Source organism: Grampus griseus (genome assembly GCF_964374135.1).
Source record: "Grampus griseus genome assembly, chromosome: 12".
NCBI classification, from domain to species: Eukaryota; Metazoa; Chordata; class Mammalia; order Artiodactyla; family Delphinidae; genus Grampus; species Grampus griseus.
This window is the reverse complement of record NC_139006.1, coordinates 76,248,404-76,262,029: the sequence shown is the minus strand read 5'-3', so window position 1 is coordinate 76,262,029 and position 13,626 is coordinate 76,248,404. Positions and strand designations below refer to the sequence as shown.

General features: G+C 41.9%; 1 protein-coding gene across 1 annotated transcript in view; it reads right to left on the bottom strand.

Moving 5' to 3' along the window:
• The window catches only part of PHLPP1 (PH domain and leucine rich repeat protein phosphatase 1), a 212,694-nt gene that overhangs the window by 79,213 nt on the left and 119,855 nt on the right, over nucleotides 1–13,626 (bottom strand). The window contains exon 4 of the mRNA XM_082668058.1: nucleotides 937–1,103. Coding sequence (XP_082524184.1) covers nucleotides 937–1,103 — 167 coding nt within the window. The remainder of the gene's footprint in view (nucleotides 1–936; nucleotides 1,104–13,626) is intronic.

The window sequence follows — 13,626 nt, the reverse complement described above, 5'->3', positions numbered from 1 at the left end:
TTTAAGAAATTACCACTTGTCAAGTTTTGGTATAATATCAAAGAAGAATATTCACAATCATCTGAAAAGAAAATTAAAATACTCTTCCTTTATTCTACATGTCTGCACAAACTTTATATAAATACTTATTGGATTATTCTTTCTGGATGTTAAAAAAACATAAACACATAATCATAATGGTTAATTTCCATAGTTTAATCTCTGATGATTATCAATCATTTAAGAACAAATGAGCTATCCATTATTTATTTAAAAGTTATATCCTTCTGTAGTTACAGTCTCACATATTTGCAACAAATATATATCAGAGGTTTCATTTACCACAGAATCAAGATTGAGCATTGCTCCAAAAAAGAAAACGAAATGAATATGGTAAATTCTTAAATCTGTTTCAGATAAATGCAAATAAAGTCCCTTCCCTGTAACTAGAGGAGCAGACCCTTTGCATTTCACATGCGACTCTTGAAACCTATACAGTAATCACCCAGATGATGTGGTATTAATGAATTTAAACTTTCGTTCTTAAATTTCTAAGGAAATATCTTTTCATGGAAAAAACTGACCTTTTGTAAATTTTGAAAGAAGTAATTAATCTGACCAAACCCCTATAGTTCAGAGGTAACACAGCAAATATCAACTTTTCACAGACCCATCTGTAGACAGGTTAAGAAATACAAGTGATTTAAAGAGAAGCGTTCTTCTTATACAAATCTATCCAGGTAATGACTATCATAAATCATTCATTTCAAAGGCAGAGACCTTGAAAAATATTTCAGAATGAGAACTGAAAATGTCTCCACTACTGAAGTCCTATTACCCTGCCCTCTGAAAGAGAAAGGTTATTAACTGTAGCTTTTTAGTCAGAATATTCAAGAAACAACCAGAAGCTGACACCCCCTCCCCTTCCTAATTATCTACCCACTTCTGCATGCTCACCTTTGCAGTTCATTGAGCCCCCTTGCAGTTGGTAGACTGGGACTCTGCCTTAGGAAGTTTTGTTTTAAATTGAGATGAGTGAGGTCTTGGCTGTAGAAGAGGTTGGCAGGCAGATGCTCCAGGCTACAACATGAGAGGTCCACTGAGCTAATACGCTGTGATGCAACCTAGAAAGGGATGAAAACACAACTCAATTTTCATACCATCCTTTATCCTATAACTGTTTTCCACGGACAGAAACAAGATAACCCCATTTGGGAACACAGACCCGCTATGCAATTAGCACCATTATTCAAATATAAACCAAGAGTATTTACTTAGACAGAACTGAGCAAAGTATTACAAAGGCAGGAAACAGTGTCCCTCCGGGGAAGGTACTTACAGTAACCTAGTATAGGAGACAGGTTACAAAGAGCACAGATTATCCTATCAAGTTTAGTGATATCAGTAATCTCCTCCAACTGTAGGGGTTATGTTCCTGAAAACATTCATGGTAAGAGAATTCAGAGCTAAATAATACAAGACTGTAGAGTAAATACAAGGTTGGGAGATAGACACTGAGATCTACACAGAACCTACGAAAGCCCTTGTATATACTGATTTAAAACAGCACAAAGAAACGCAGGATCAGTGGCCTTGTACATATCTTTAATAATAGTGGTAGCAAATAATCAGATTCCACTGCTTGCCTGCTGTGAACTTCTCGCGTTGCCTCTCCCACAGTTTCCATTTTGCTTCACATAGGTATTCTAAGTGGAATTTGTTTTATGTCTAAATGTTTATCCACATATTCAAAGTTTTCCCGGTTAAATGGCTCCTATGACAGCCAGAGTCCCAGGGCTACAGGGCATGCTGGAAGCAGAAAAAGCATTGGGCAGCGTGTGTTCTCTCTCCCACGTTCCAGGGACTGTGGCGCCAGTTTATGCCGCGGCACATGGCTTTAGGCCCACGTACACACACCTTGGCTCCTTCTTCCCTCACAGAGGCTGTGGGGTTATTGTTCCAAGATCTGGGTTGATTCCTCCTCGTGCTCTTTATCTTTATCGAAGCTTTATGGCAAAAACTCCATTCCTTATTTGTGATCTGTTCGATGTCCTTTTCTATTACCAAACCCCAGCTGACCAGCTTTTTTTTTTTTTTAAACAGCTTTTTTGGAGTATAATTGCTTTACAGTGGTGTGTTAGTTTCTTCTGTATAACAAAGTGAATCAGCTATACATATACACGTATCCCCGTATCTCCTCCCTCTTGCGTCTCCCTCCCTCCCTATCCCACCCCTCTAGGTGGTCACAAAGCTGATCTTCCTGTGCCATGCAGCTGCTTCCCACTAGCTATCTATTTTACATATCAAACCCCAGCTTTACTCTTTCATGATTATAAAAAGCAGCAGAACATGGTCCTTAGGAGTGTGGCTCTGGTGTCAGTGTGTGGATTCGCATCCCGGCTCTACCACGCAGGAGCTGAGAGAACTTGAGTGCATCAGTGAGCTCTCCAAGCTCCCATTTTCTCACCTGTATAAGGCATAAAGATGACACCTCCATCTACATGCCTGGTCAGAAAAAGCACTCAATAATTTGTGACTGCTATGACCATTTATGATTGCTACGACTACTTCCAAATACATCTTATACCCATTGGAATCCACATTCTCCTGATGCTAAAGAAGATATTCAGAAGTAACTTTGCATAAAACACATTCTGCTGATGGCATGTCTGAGGTTAGAAAGAAATTGCTGTGCACACATGAAAACTGAGAGGACAGTGGGATGAAAAAGGCCTGGCAGGGCTCAACTCTAAAGATTTTACAAAGGAAGCCTGAGTTTGCATTTTAGCAATTTCATCTTTCCTTGAATTTTCACTATTAAATAAGAAAAAGAAAATCCAAAACAGGCCAAGTCACCCACACAAACCAAATGATGTGAAAAAAAGCCAGAATTTAATGGGCAGAAAGGTAGGTGCAAACATGTCACAGCCACACAAGATTCCCTGGCAGGAACCCATTCACGGGAAGTGAGGTTGTAAGTTATACTCGGTGGAATCATTCAGGCAAAAATATGTGGTGAGGAGGGAATGGTGTGTCAGACCTTCCATTTCCTGAGGTACAGGAGTGAAACAAGACAGACACAGTCCGCCCTAAAGGAGCGCACCTCAAGGAGAGGTGAATTAACATACTACTTGACAATATACTAAGTGCAAGGGCACAGAGCACAATCTAAGGAGTCAGGGAAGGCTTCCCAGAGGACCTGATGTCCAAGCTCAGGGCTGAAACTCAAGTGGCAATCTGTGTTTCTGTCGGCCCCAAATCCTTTTCCACTTCTTTCTATAACAATCCTTCAAATGCATGTGATTCTGACGAGAGTGGCAGCGTAGGCTGACCCTATGGCTACAGCAGCAGGCATGTACTCCCAACTCGAGCAATCAAAGCCCCCCAGTGCTGAACCCACAAATTGATCCAACGGGTACTGGCATGTGACCCAGGCTAGGCTAATCAAAGGCCTTCTCTGGGATATACATTCTAAAGCCAGGAGAGAGAGAGAACCTGCCACTTAGAGCTGCAGTTAAAATGACTGAACTAGGGCTTCCCTGGTGGCGCAGTGGTTGAGAGTCTGCCTGCCGATGCAGGGGACACGGGTTCGTGCCCCGGTCCAGGAAGATCCCACATGCCGTGGAGCGGCTGGGCCCGTGAGCCATGGCCGCTGAGCCTGCACATCCGGAGCCTGTGCTCCGCAACGGGAGAGACCACAACAGTGAGAGGCCTGCGTACCGCAAAAAAAATGACTGAACTAGATTTGTATGTGTCAACCTGGATTGATTAAAAGAAAAAAAGCCAGCTGCAGAATATTACATACACTATAATGCCATGTATGAAAACCATTTTTAAGATAAACACACACAACAACTCCGTATATTACATATGAATGGTTATATGTGCAGTAAAGCTACACGCTATGCATTGGGCATGTGCCAAATCGATGACAGTGACGGCCTCTAGATGAGCAGGGCGGGAAATGGAAACAGGAATGGGAGCATAGGGGATTCGGAATTTAGCTGTGATGTGATTTACTTATAATAAGAATGGAAGAAAAAGAAAAGAATGGAAGATATGGAGGAACTATGTCAGTATGTTAACAACTGGGGAGGCCAAGACCAGTGCGTGGAAGTTGTAATATTATTCTTTGTGCTCTTCTGTGTGTGTGTGTTTAATTGGAAAAAAATAATGTAATCTCAATGAAGATTTCAGTAAAAAGGGGTGACATGGATGATTGCCGTCTCCTGGCTTTCCTCGTATCCTTGTGTTATACTACGTGGTGCATCAGAGATGACTCTTCCCCCTGTAAGGATCCCAACCCCTTGTAGTGGGCTGAATGGCGGCCCCCCAAAAGGTATGTTCACGTACTAATTCCCAGAATCTGTGAATATTAGTTTACGTGGCAAAAGAGTGGATATTATCTTACATGACAAAAGATGTGATTAAGGATCTTGAGAGGAGGTGCTTATCCTAGATTATCTGGAAGGGCCCTAAATACAATTACATGCATCTTCATAAGACAGGCAGAGGGAATTTTGAGAGAGAAGAGAAGGCAATGTGACCACAGAGGCAGAGACTGATGTGGGCCACAAGCTAAAAAACGCTTAGAGCCACCAGAAGTTGGAAGAGGCAAGGAATAGATTCTTCCCTAGAGCCTTCAAAAGGAGCACAGTCCTGCCGACACCTTGATTTTGAACTTCTGGCCTCCAGAACTGTGAGAGAATAAATTTCTGTTGTCTTAAGCCATCAAAGTTTTGGTAATTTTTAACAACAGCCATAGGAAACTAGTACACCCTTCTTAATTCTTTTCCATAGTACTTTTCATTTTCATTCATTCAACATGTTTATTGAATACCAACTATATGCCTATTACTGACCTAGGTAAGCACTCAGTATGCTTCAGTAAACAATAAGAAGATCCCTGCCCTCATTATACTTATCTCACAAATAAGTATATTATATGTTAAAAATTGGTAACTACTATGGAAAAAACAGAGCAAGGAAAAAGGGGTCAGGATTGTTGGGAAGGTTGTAGGTTGTAATTTATATAGGTTGGTCAGGATAGGCCTCACCTAAAAGGTGGCATTTAGACCTGAAGGACATGAGGAAGTTAGCTGAAAGCATTTATCTAGAAGAACACTCCAGGCAGAGGAAGTAGCCAGTGTAAAGGCCCTAAAAAAGGAGTGTGTCTGGTCTGTTCTAAGAACAGCATGAAGACCAGTTAAAACAGGGGAGAGTGACCTGTGATGAGGTCAGAAAGGTAAGGGGGTTGGGGGGGGGGGGAGCAGACCTTGCACCGCCTTTTAGGTTATTGTAAAGACTCTGGCTTTTTGGGTTTTGCTGGTGGCGCAGTGGTTAAGAATCCGCCTGCCAATGCAGGGTACATGGGTTCCAGCCCTGGTCCGGGAAGATCCCACATGCCGCGGAGCAACTAATAAGCCTGTGAGCCACAACTACTGAGCCTGCGCTCTAGAGCCTGCGAGCCACAACTACTGAGCCCGTGTGCCACAACTACTGAAGCCCGCGCGCCTAGAGCCCATGCTCCGCAACAAGAGAAGCCACCGCAATGAGAAGCCCACGCACTGCAACACAGAGTAGCCTCCGCTCGCCGCAACTAGAGAAAGCCCAGGCGCAGCAACGAAGACCCAACGCAGCCAAAAATAAATACAATAAATTAAAAAAAAAAAAAAGGTTCTGGTTTTTCATGTGAGCAAAATGGGCCGTCGTGGAAAGGTTCCAGAAGAGTCTCTGTCTCTGACTGTAAGCTTATAAAGAAAGGATTTGGGCCTATTTTGTTCACAATGTGCCCTGTGCTCAGCACTTAGGACGACCCTCAGGAAGTACTGGCTGGAAGAATGACAGAGGATACTTTACAACCCTTCCTTTCTCACCAGTTTGCATCTGACCCATCTGGTGTATTCCTCCATGTGGGGACTACTCTGTAGAGGACACATTCCACTTCAGCTGAAGCATCATACTGAATACTCTCTTTGGACAGCTACAAGATAATGATTAAATGTCAAGTCGTATTTGATTTCTTTCCTCATTCTGGACCGCAAGCTGTTCCTGCTGGAAACAAGGGGGAGGAAAGCACAGTGACAAAGCTACAGCAAGCAAACGTGGTCTGTGGGAGTCGCAGCAGAATGGGGAACAGGGACAGCGAGAACAGAAATTAGACAAGCCGTGATGGCAGTGGGGCGGTGAGCAGCCAAGGCGACCACAAGAGCTACTACCACTAGCTGCACCTCTGCCCAGTCCCACGCCCTGAAACAAAGGGGAGATTTAAACGCTTTCCCCCAGATCAGCCTGGGCACGTAAGGACACCACCACAAAGAGGTTTTGCGGGACTCCCAAATGAAAAAACTACCAAAAGCGCTACCCAAAGAGGCTGTGACCCACCTATATAGCACCTGTTAAAACTAACATCCTCCTCAAGATAAGAAATTTAAAAAAAGAGAAAGCCACCTGTATACACCTCAGAGCAAGTAGCCTTTTATTATTCTAGCTTTTTTTTTTCCTAATAGTAATAACAATGATAATAGTAGCTAACATTTAAGGGGCACTCTTCTTTAGATGTAATGTTAAGTTTAATCTTCACAATAACTCAGCATAGTAAGGACTTATCCCCATCTCAAAGATGAAGGTTAAAGGGTGTGCCCAAGGTCACACAGTGAAAGCAGCAGCAGAGTCTGAATGACAGCATATGCCATGGAGTCAGGGCCCAACACAGTTCAAGTCCTACCCAAAGGGAGGCTCCTCTAACTGCCACAATCAAATCCTAACATAACCCTCAGCCCAGAGCAAAGACGATTTGATGTCATCCCTCACAGACCAATCAATGAACTGCACATGAATGCATTCAAGTTTTAGAAGATCAGTTAAGTAACCATGGCTTGGGAAATCAGTGCTAGTTTATATTAACAACAACAAAAAATTTTAAGGCTAATAATTTAGAGTTAGTAAATCAAATGGGATTTTTTTCCCCCATAAACGGCTATACTTTCGGAGATACATTAAAATGAATATGAATCCCAACCACTGGCTCACGTTGTCTTCTTTTCCAAATGACTTGTGAACACATATGAACCAAAAGCTCATTGGGTCCTCAAAATATTTCCCCCAAAGACCATTGCAGAGTAACCATAAAAATGATAATGTGAACAACAAACTTTCCAGATTACCTACTGGGCTTCTACACAGGTCTAACATCCTACTCAGCTTGACACTTTCCTGAGTCGTTTCTTTACCAACCGTTAGCACACTTGTATCAAGTATCTCTGCTCTGAGTCTAGCTGGGTTGCATTTCTAAACCAATGTATCTATCCTAGCCCTAACCTATCCCCTCCGTGCTTTCAAAATTATCATCTTCCCTTGCAACAGGACTGCACTCTGTATTACTCACATTATTCCTGATGTTCACTTAGTGCACAATCTTCTTTTATAAGCAATGGAAAGTTCAGAATAACATTCACGTGATTTTTTTGTCCCCACTATACTTTAGTGAAGTGGTATTTATCCTTATTATGTGCAAAGCATGCTCAAAATTGAACAAAATGATTCTGAAAGGCTTGGTCAAAGCAGCTGAAATAGCACAAATAATTCCGCTTGTGCAAAGTAAAATACTGCTGTAAACTGGCATTATGAGTCATTAATTGCTCTGGCCTAGCCTTTAGTGGTTTGGGAAACTATGCCCTGGCTACAGGGATAGTCTCTGGGGAGTTTACCAAGCTTCTGTAAAAAATTCTTAACCTCAACTGACTTAGTTTTAATTCTCATCCCCCAAAAATGCTTTGGGAAGACATGAAGTTGGAGAATATAAATTTAGAATAGAGTTTATTCATCTTTCTTAGCTAAGCACTCTAATGACTTATTTTCAATTTCATCCTCATCAATAAAGTTTTATAATAATATCAAACAAAAAATTTCCAATTTTAATAAACTTTAAGCTGTCACTGCTCCAAAACATGCAATCATTTCTTTCAAAAAATTCTACAAATATAGGAAATGCCTTAACCTGACTGCAGACATTTTCACAATGACATCTCATTTCTCGATCCTGTACTAATTAACATTTTATACAATCTGTTTAACAGCAGAAGTAGAAAACCTTCCTATAAAATTAATTACAATATATACATTAGTCATGTCCGAATAGGGGCATATCAAACTGCCAATTTGGGACTTAGTAAATTCTACGTGGAATTCTGGTATTTTATCATTTCTTTGCCTTAAATGAGTAAATGATATGAAAAAATTTTAAACCCAAGAAATAAAATACACAGATTTACACACCATTCCAAACCACCAGATGTAACCAAATCAATGAAGACAAACAAGAAGATGTGGAGAGTCTATCATTGACAGACAAAAATGAGAGATGGAACTCTCTGAGGGCAAATTACTCAGGGAAGGGAGGGGACTACGATTTTAAGATTAGGCTTACTAAAACTATAAGGTACCAGTTAAAACATCGTTAAGGGACCAAAGAATAAAAGAGTATGGAGAGGGCTTCTCTGGTGGCACAGTGGTTGAGAGTCCACCTGCCGATGCAGGCAGGGGACACGGGTTCGTGCCCCGGTCCGGGAAGATCCCACATGCCGCCAAACGGCTGGGCCTGTGAGCCACGGCCGCTGAGCCTGCGCGTCAGGAGACTGTGCTCCACAACGGGAGAGGCCACAACAGGGAGAAGCCCGCGTACCGCAAAAAAAAAAAAAAAAAAAAAGAGTATGGAGAAAGCTGCAGGCTGGAAAAGGAAAGAAGGAAGGCGGGGGTTGGGGTTGGGGGGCGGGGAAGAGAGACAGAAAAAGAGAGCAAGAAAGAAAAGAGAAGCGTTAGATAGATGACTGATTGACATATAAGCAAACAAATAAATAAAACACACGACTCACTGTAAAAGCACCAGACTATAACAATAAAGAAAAACAATATTGAGAAATTTAGACTAAGAGTTCCTCCTAGGCGTCCCGACTTCTCTTTGCAGGTGAGTGGAGGGGATGAGTGCACCTTTCAACATGGATCTACCATTTGCCTTTATGAAACAGACACTGGACTTGATATTGGAGAGATGCACATTTCGTCTTCAAAAAATGGGTCCCTTGAAGGCACAGACATCTAACAAGTATAATTCCAAAATGCACATGCAGTGGTGTGGTAGGGACACACAGAGCAGAGAACACAAACCCCAGAGCTCCCCAGGCCGTTCCAGCACTGACGGTCCCCTCACGCGCCAAGATGGGCGGGTATTCCCTGGCACCATTGCAGAGACTGGCACCCCACCATCAGGAGCAGGCAGAGCTGCAGGATGTGCCCCGTGAGCTCGTGGTACAGCCTAAACTAGAAACGCACACCTGGCACCTCACCCTCTCTGAGTGTGAGAGGCTCGGAGAAGATGGTACCCGCGGCCTCCAGAATCACTAACCGCGTCCCTCTAACAGTTATCTTCCTTCCACACACACAAAGCCCATTGTGTTTCTCAGTAAGAACAGAAAAATAGAGCTTGGCTTGGGTGGAGATCAAATCTGAACTCAGAGTTCCTTCCTCATTTCCTTATTAGCAAAATATGTGTAAACAAGCTCTTTAGAATATGACCACCTGAGAGTGTCTCTGAGCTCCATCACGGCAGCCCCCAAAGGGAGCATCTCCTCGGCAAAGGAGAAGGGAAAAGATTGCTAACCACAAAAAACTTACATTCTAATTTTCTATTAAAAGAAGTAACATAAATGCACACTTATATGATGCTCTCTTAGAAACAGGCTACTTGTTTTCCATTTAAAATACAAATGACACATACACCTCACTGGTTAAGTACCAGTCTAACATACAAGGTCTGGTATGTTTAACATAGAGAGTTCACTGATATTTTTTCAATTATTCCAGTATTCCTTACTTTATAAAATAAATCAGACCAGTGAGTAGAAGAATTTAACTGTTCAGAGCAGTTGCAGATAATCCAATACCCTGGGTTACAAATATTGGGGTCTTGCAAGGCAAGTAAATATATCACGGAAACTAAACTCATGAGATACTATGTATTTTTACATTAGTCTAAACACTCAGATTAAAATGATTTAACTTCAAAATATAAGACGACCAGATGTAGAGATCTGGTTAATCATATATGCTAAGTTCCTGATATAGCAATACTTGACCAGTTTTTGAAGTCAGACAACAGTAGTCCCCTCAACACTGAAACCAATTTAATTTGCTTTGGGTGACTCAGAAGGCATCTCAGATTTCCTAAATACGTCTTGGTCATCATTTAAGAAGATCAGTGATCAGTGGCTATGCTCAAGTGTCCTTAGCAGCACACCCCAGTCAATACACTGCCTGGTAAATCACCTTTTATTCTAATACTGAGCTGCCTGGATTCTACTGACAACTGTGTATTTGAAGTACTTCTCTTTGACATTTTCAGTAAATCTCAGTTATTATTATTATTATTTTTTTTTTTTTTTTTTTGCGGTACGCGGGCCTCTCACTGTTGTGGCCTCTCCCGTTGTGGAGCACAGGCTCCGGACGCGCAGGCTCAGCGGCCATGGCTCACGGGCCCAGCCGCTCCGCGGCATGTGGGATCTTCCCGGACCGGGGCACGAACCCGTGTCCCCTGCATCGGCAGGCGGACTCTCAACCACTGCGCCACCAGGGAAGCCCTCAGTTATTATTTGAATCTTGTTTTGTTTTGCCCCTTCGGGCCACTGTAAAACATTGGAAGTACAATTAAAGAAAAAGCAAGGAAGAGGAACTCCCTGCATAAAGCCGTGCTGGATACTTTACATCTCAGTTCCCTCATCTGCAAAATGGAGATGATAATATCTCCTCAAAGGTTATTTCCTTTTGTTGTAAAGCCCGACCTCACACAATGTTATGGGCACCGACCTCACAGGGATACTATAAAGCATCTAGAATAGCGCTTGGCACACAGAAAAAAGTTACCAAAATGTTAGTTATCACTATTTGTTGTCACTACTGCATCAATTCAGTTGGCTAAATGATTATATTATTAACAAAATATATCTATTAACAATTTGGGGGGAAAAGCAGAGAGTCTTTTTATTTTGATGTTGACCTCATGAATGAATAACTCACTTTGGACATAATGTCTAAAGCAAGGAAAACCATGGTCACATACTCTGTGCTCATCAGATAGTATATGCAGGTATGTCAAGAAACTGCAGAGCACCCAAAGGAAAAAGCAAGAGAAGGGATCTGGAAACCAAGTGATGATGAAATTGTGGGAATTACCAGACATGTTTCTCCTAAAAGTAGATTGCTAGGAGGTGGGGGAGGGCATGGAAATCATAGAAACTTCCAGTTAGAGGTTATCAAATAGGAGAGTGAGTACGATTACCTTTTGTTAAACCAGAGAGCAAAACTAGGGTCAGTGAGTCAAAGGCATAGGGATAGAGACTTCAGCTCACTTCTAAGGAAGAGCTGTCTTGTCAGACACTATAGGTATCTGAAAGGCTGTAGACCTTTTCCAGGCGGGAGGTAAGTCTGGGAGTCCACAAGGTCCTTCTCAAATCTTAAATTCTAATTCTCTCAACTAAGAGCCACTTGATGATGACTAGACTTTAAGGTTAACGAACACTTTTAAAGAAAATGACAAGTAATTGTTAAGGCAATTGTTCCAGAAAACTAATATTACCTTTTGGGCGACTACTTTACAAGGGCCTTTCCCAATCTTAAAATAACATGCTATAACTTTAAAACACAGCTGTAGGGACTTCCCTGGTGGCACAGTGGTTAGCAGTCCACCTGCCAATGCAGGGAATATGGGTTCGAGCCCTGGTCTGGGAGGACCCCATATGCCGTGGAGCAACTGAGCCCGTACGCCACAACTACTGAGCCTGCACTCTACCGCCCCCGAGCCACGACTTCTGAGCCCATGCACCACAACTACTGAGGCCCGCGTGCCTAGAGCCCGTGCTCCGCAACAAGAGAAGCCCGCGCACCGCAATGAAGAGTAGTCCCGGATTGCCACAACTAAAGATAGCCCGTGCATAGCAACGAAGACCCAGTGCACCCAAAAGTAAATAAATAAATAAATTTATTAAAACAAAACAAACAAAAAAAAACACAGCTGTATGTTCCTCCCTTAAAATCTAAAATGTATTTTACTAAAGATAACAACATACAGATAAAATACAGGAGGAACTCATTTATTCCATTTGCTGAAGTCCTGACGCTAGAAGTGGAGCCTAGAAGAATGCCTAGCACAGAGAAAAGGTGGAATAAATATTCTCTCATTCACCCTTCACTACCTTCTGCCCACCCCCAACAACAGAGCTGTTGACAGAACAGGGGAGGGAGGGTGGGAAGACACAAGAAGGGAAGATGGAGACACATGGGATGAGTTTAACATGTAAAGTACACAAGTCAGAACTTCACAAAGCATGCTGCTTCTGTCAGGATACAGTAAGCAAACTAGCTATCTTTTTCATTTGTATAAAAGTGGACTGAAAAACTCTAAAGAAAATAAATTTAAATAATTTTAAATGGAAATGACTTAGAATGAAGGAGAAACCCCTTCTTTAGGAATATATTCACTAGGATTTCAAAACCAATAGTTACTATAGAAAAAAAAAAGAAGGCATTAGCAATGTGGAAATAAGATGAAGCATAATTATAATTGCAAAGACAGCATTTTAATATTTTCACTAAATCACAGTATTATGTATTAGAAAAACAAAATTTAATGTAATCCAAAATACTTTATCTTCAGTTTAAATTCAAAGCAGAATTTCTAAATTCCCTAATTTCATAAACTATTTATATGTATAATAAGGAAAGATTCCACAATATGAATTTTTGTGTAATTACGCTGGAAAGTTAATTATGATGTTTGGTAACACAGTCAAATTTTCCCAAGAAAATAAAATGGAATGAACAGGAAACCATCCAGATGGGCAGTCCTTTTTTTTTTTTTTAAGATTTTTTTTTTTTTTTTATGGCTGTGTTGGGTCTTCGTTGCTGTGCGTGGGCTTTCTCTAGTTGCGGCGAGTGGGACCTACTCTTCGTTGCCGTGCACAGGCTTCTCATTGTGGTGGCTTCTCTTGTTGCGGAGCATGGGCTCTAGGCACACAGGCTTCAGTAGCTGCGGTGCATGGGCTCAGTAGTTGTGGCTCACAAGCTCTCGAGCACAGGCTCAGTAGTTATGACGCACAGGCTTAGCTGCTCCGCGGCATGTGGGATCTTCCCGGACCAGGGATCGAACCCATGTCCCCTGCACTGGCAGGCGGATTCTTAACCACTGCGCCACCAGGGAAGTCCTTGGCAGTCCCTTTAATTTTAGCTTCCATTTTTTCCTTTCTCACGTTGCTCAGACATCTGCGATATGACTACACATTTACATTTTACACAGTTGTACCTCTGTAGATATTTTCTCTCTCCTTGAAATGCTCTTTCCCCTTGTCTTTGTTGTGAACTCCTATTCATCCTTCAAACTCAGCTTGCTCATTACCTCCTTGAAGCTTCCTGTACCTAAATATTTCATACACTGAATTTCCAAACTTTTCTCATATCTCCACTACAGAATTGGTACAAGAGCAATTCTCTAGGGATTGGGGTGACATTTTATAAACTAAAATCCATGTCACTCAGACCCTCAATTCTACTTCAGATTCTGCCATAGACTTGCTAGATTGTCATGGTCAAACGGCCCTT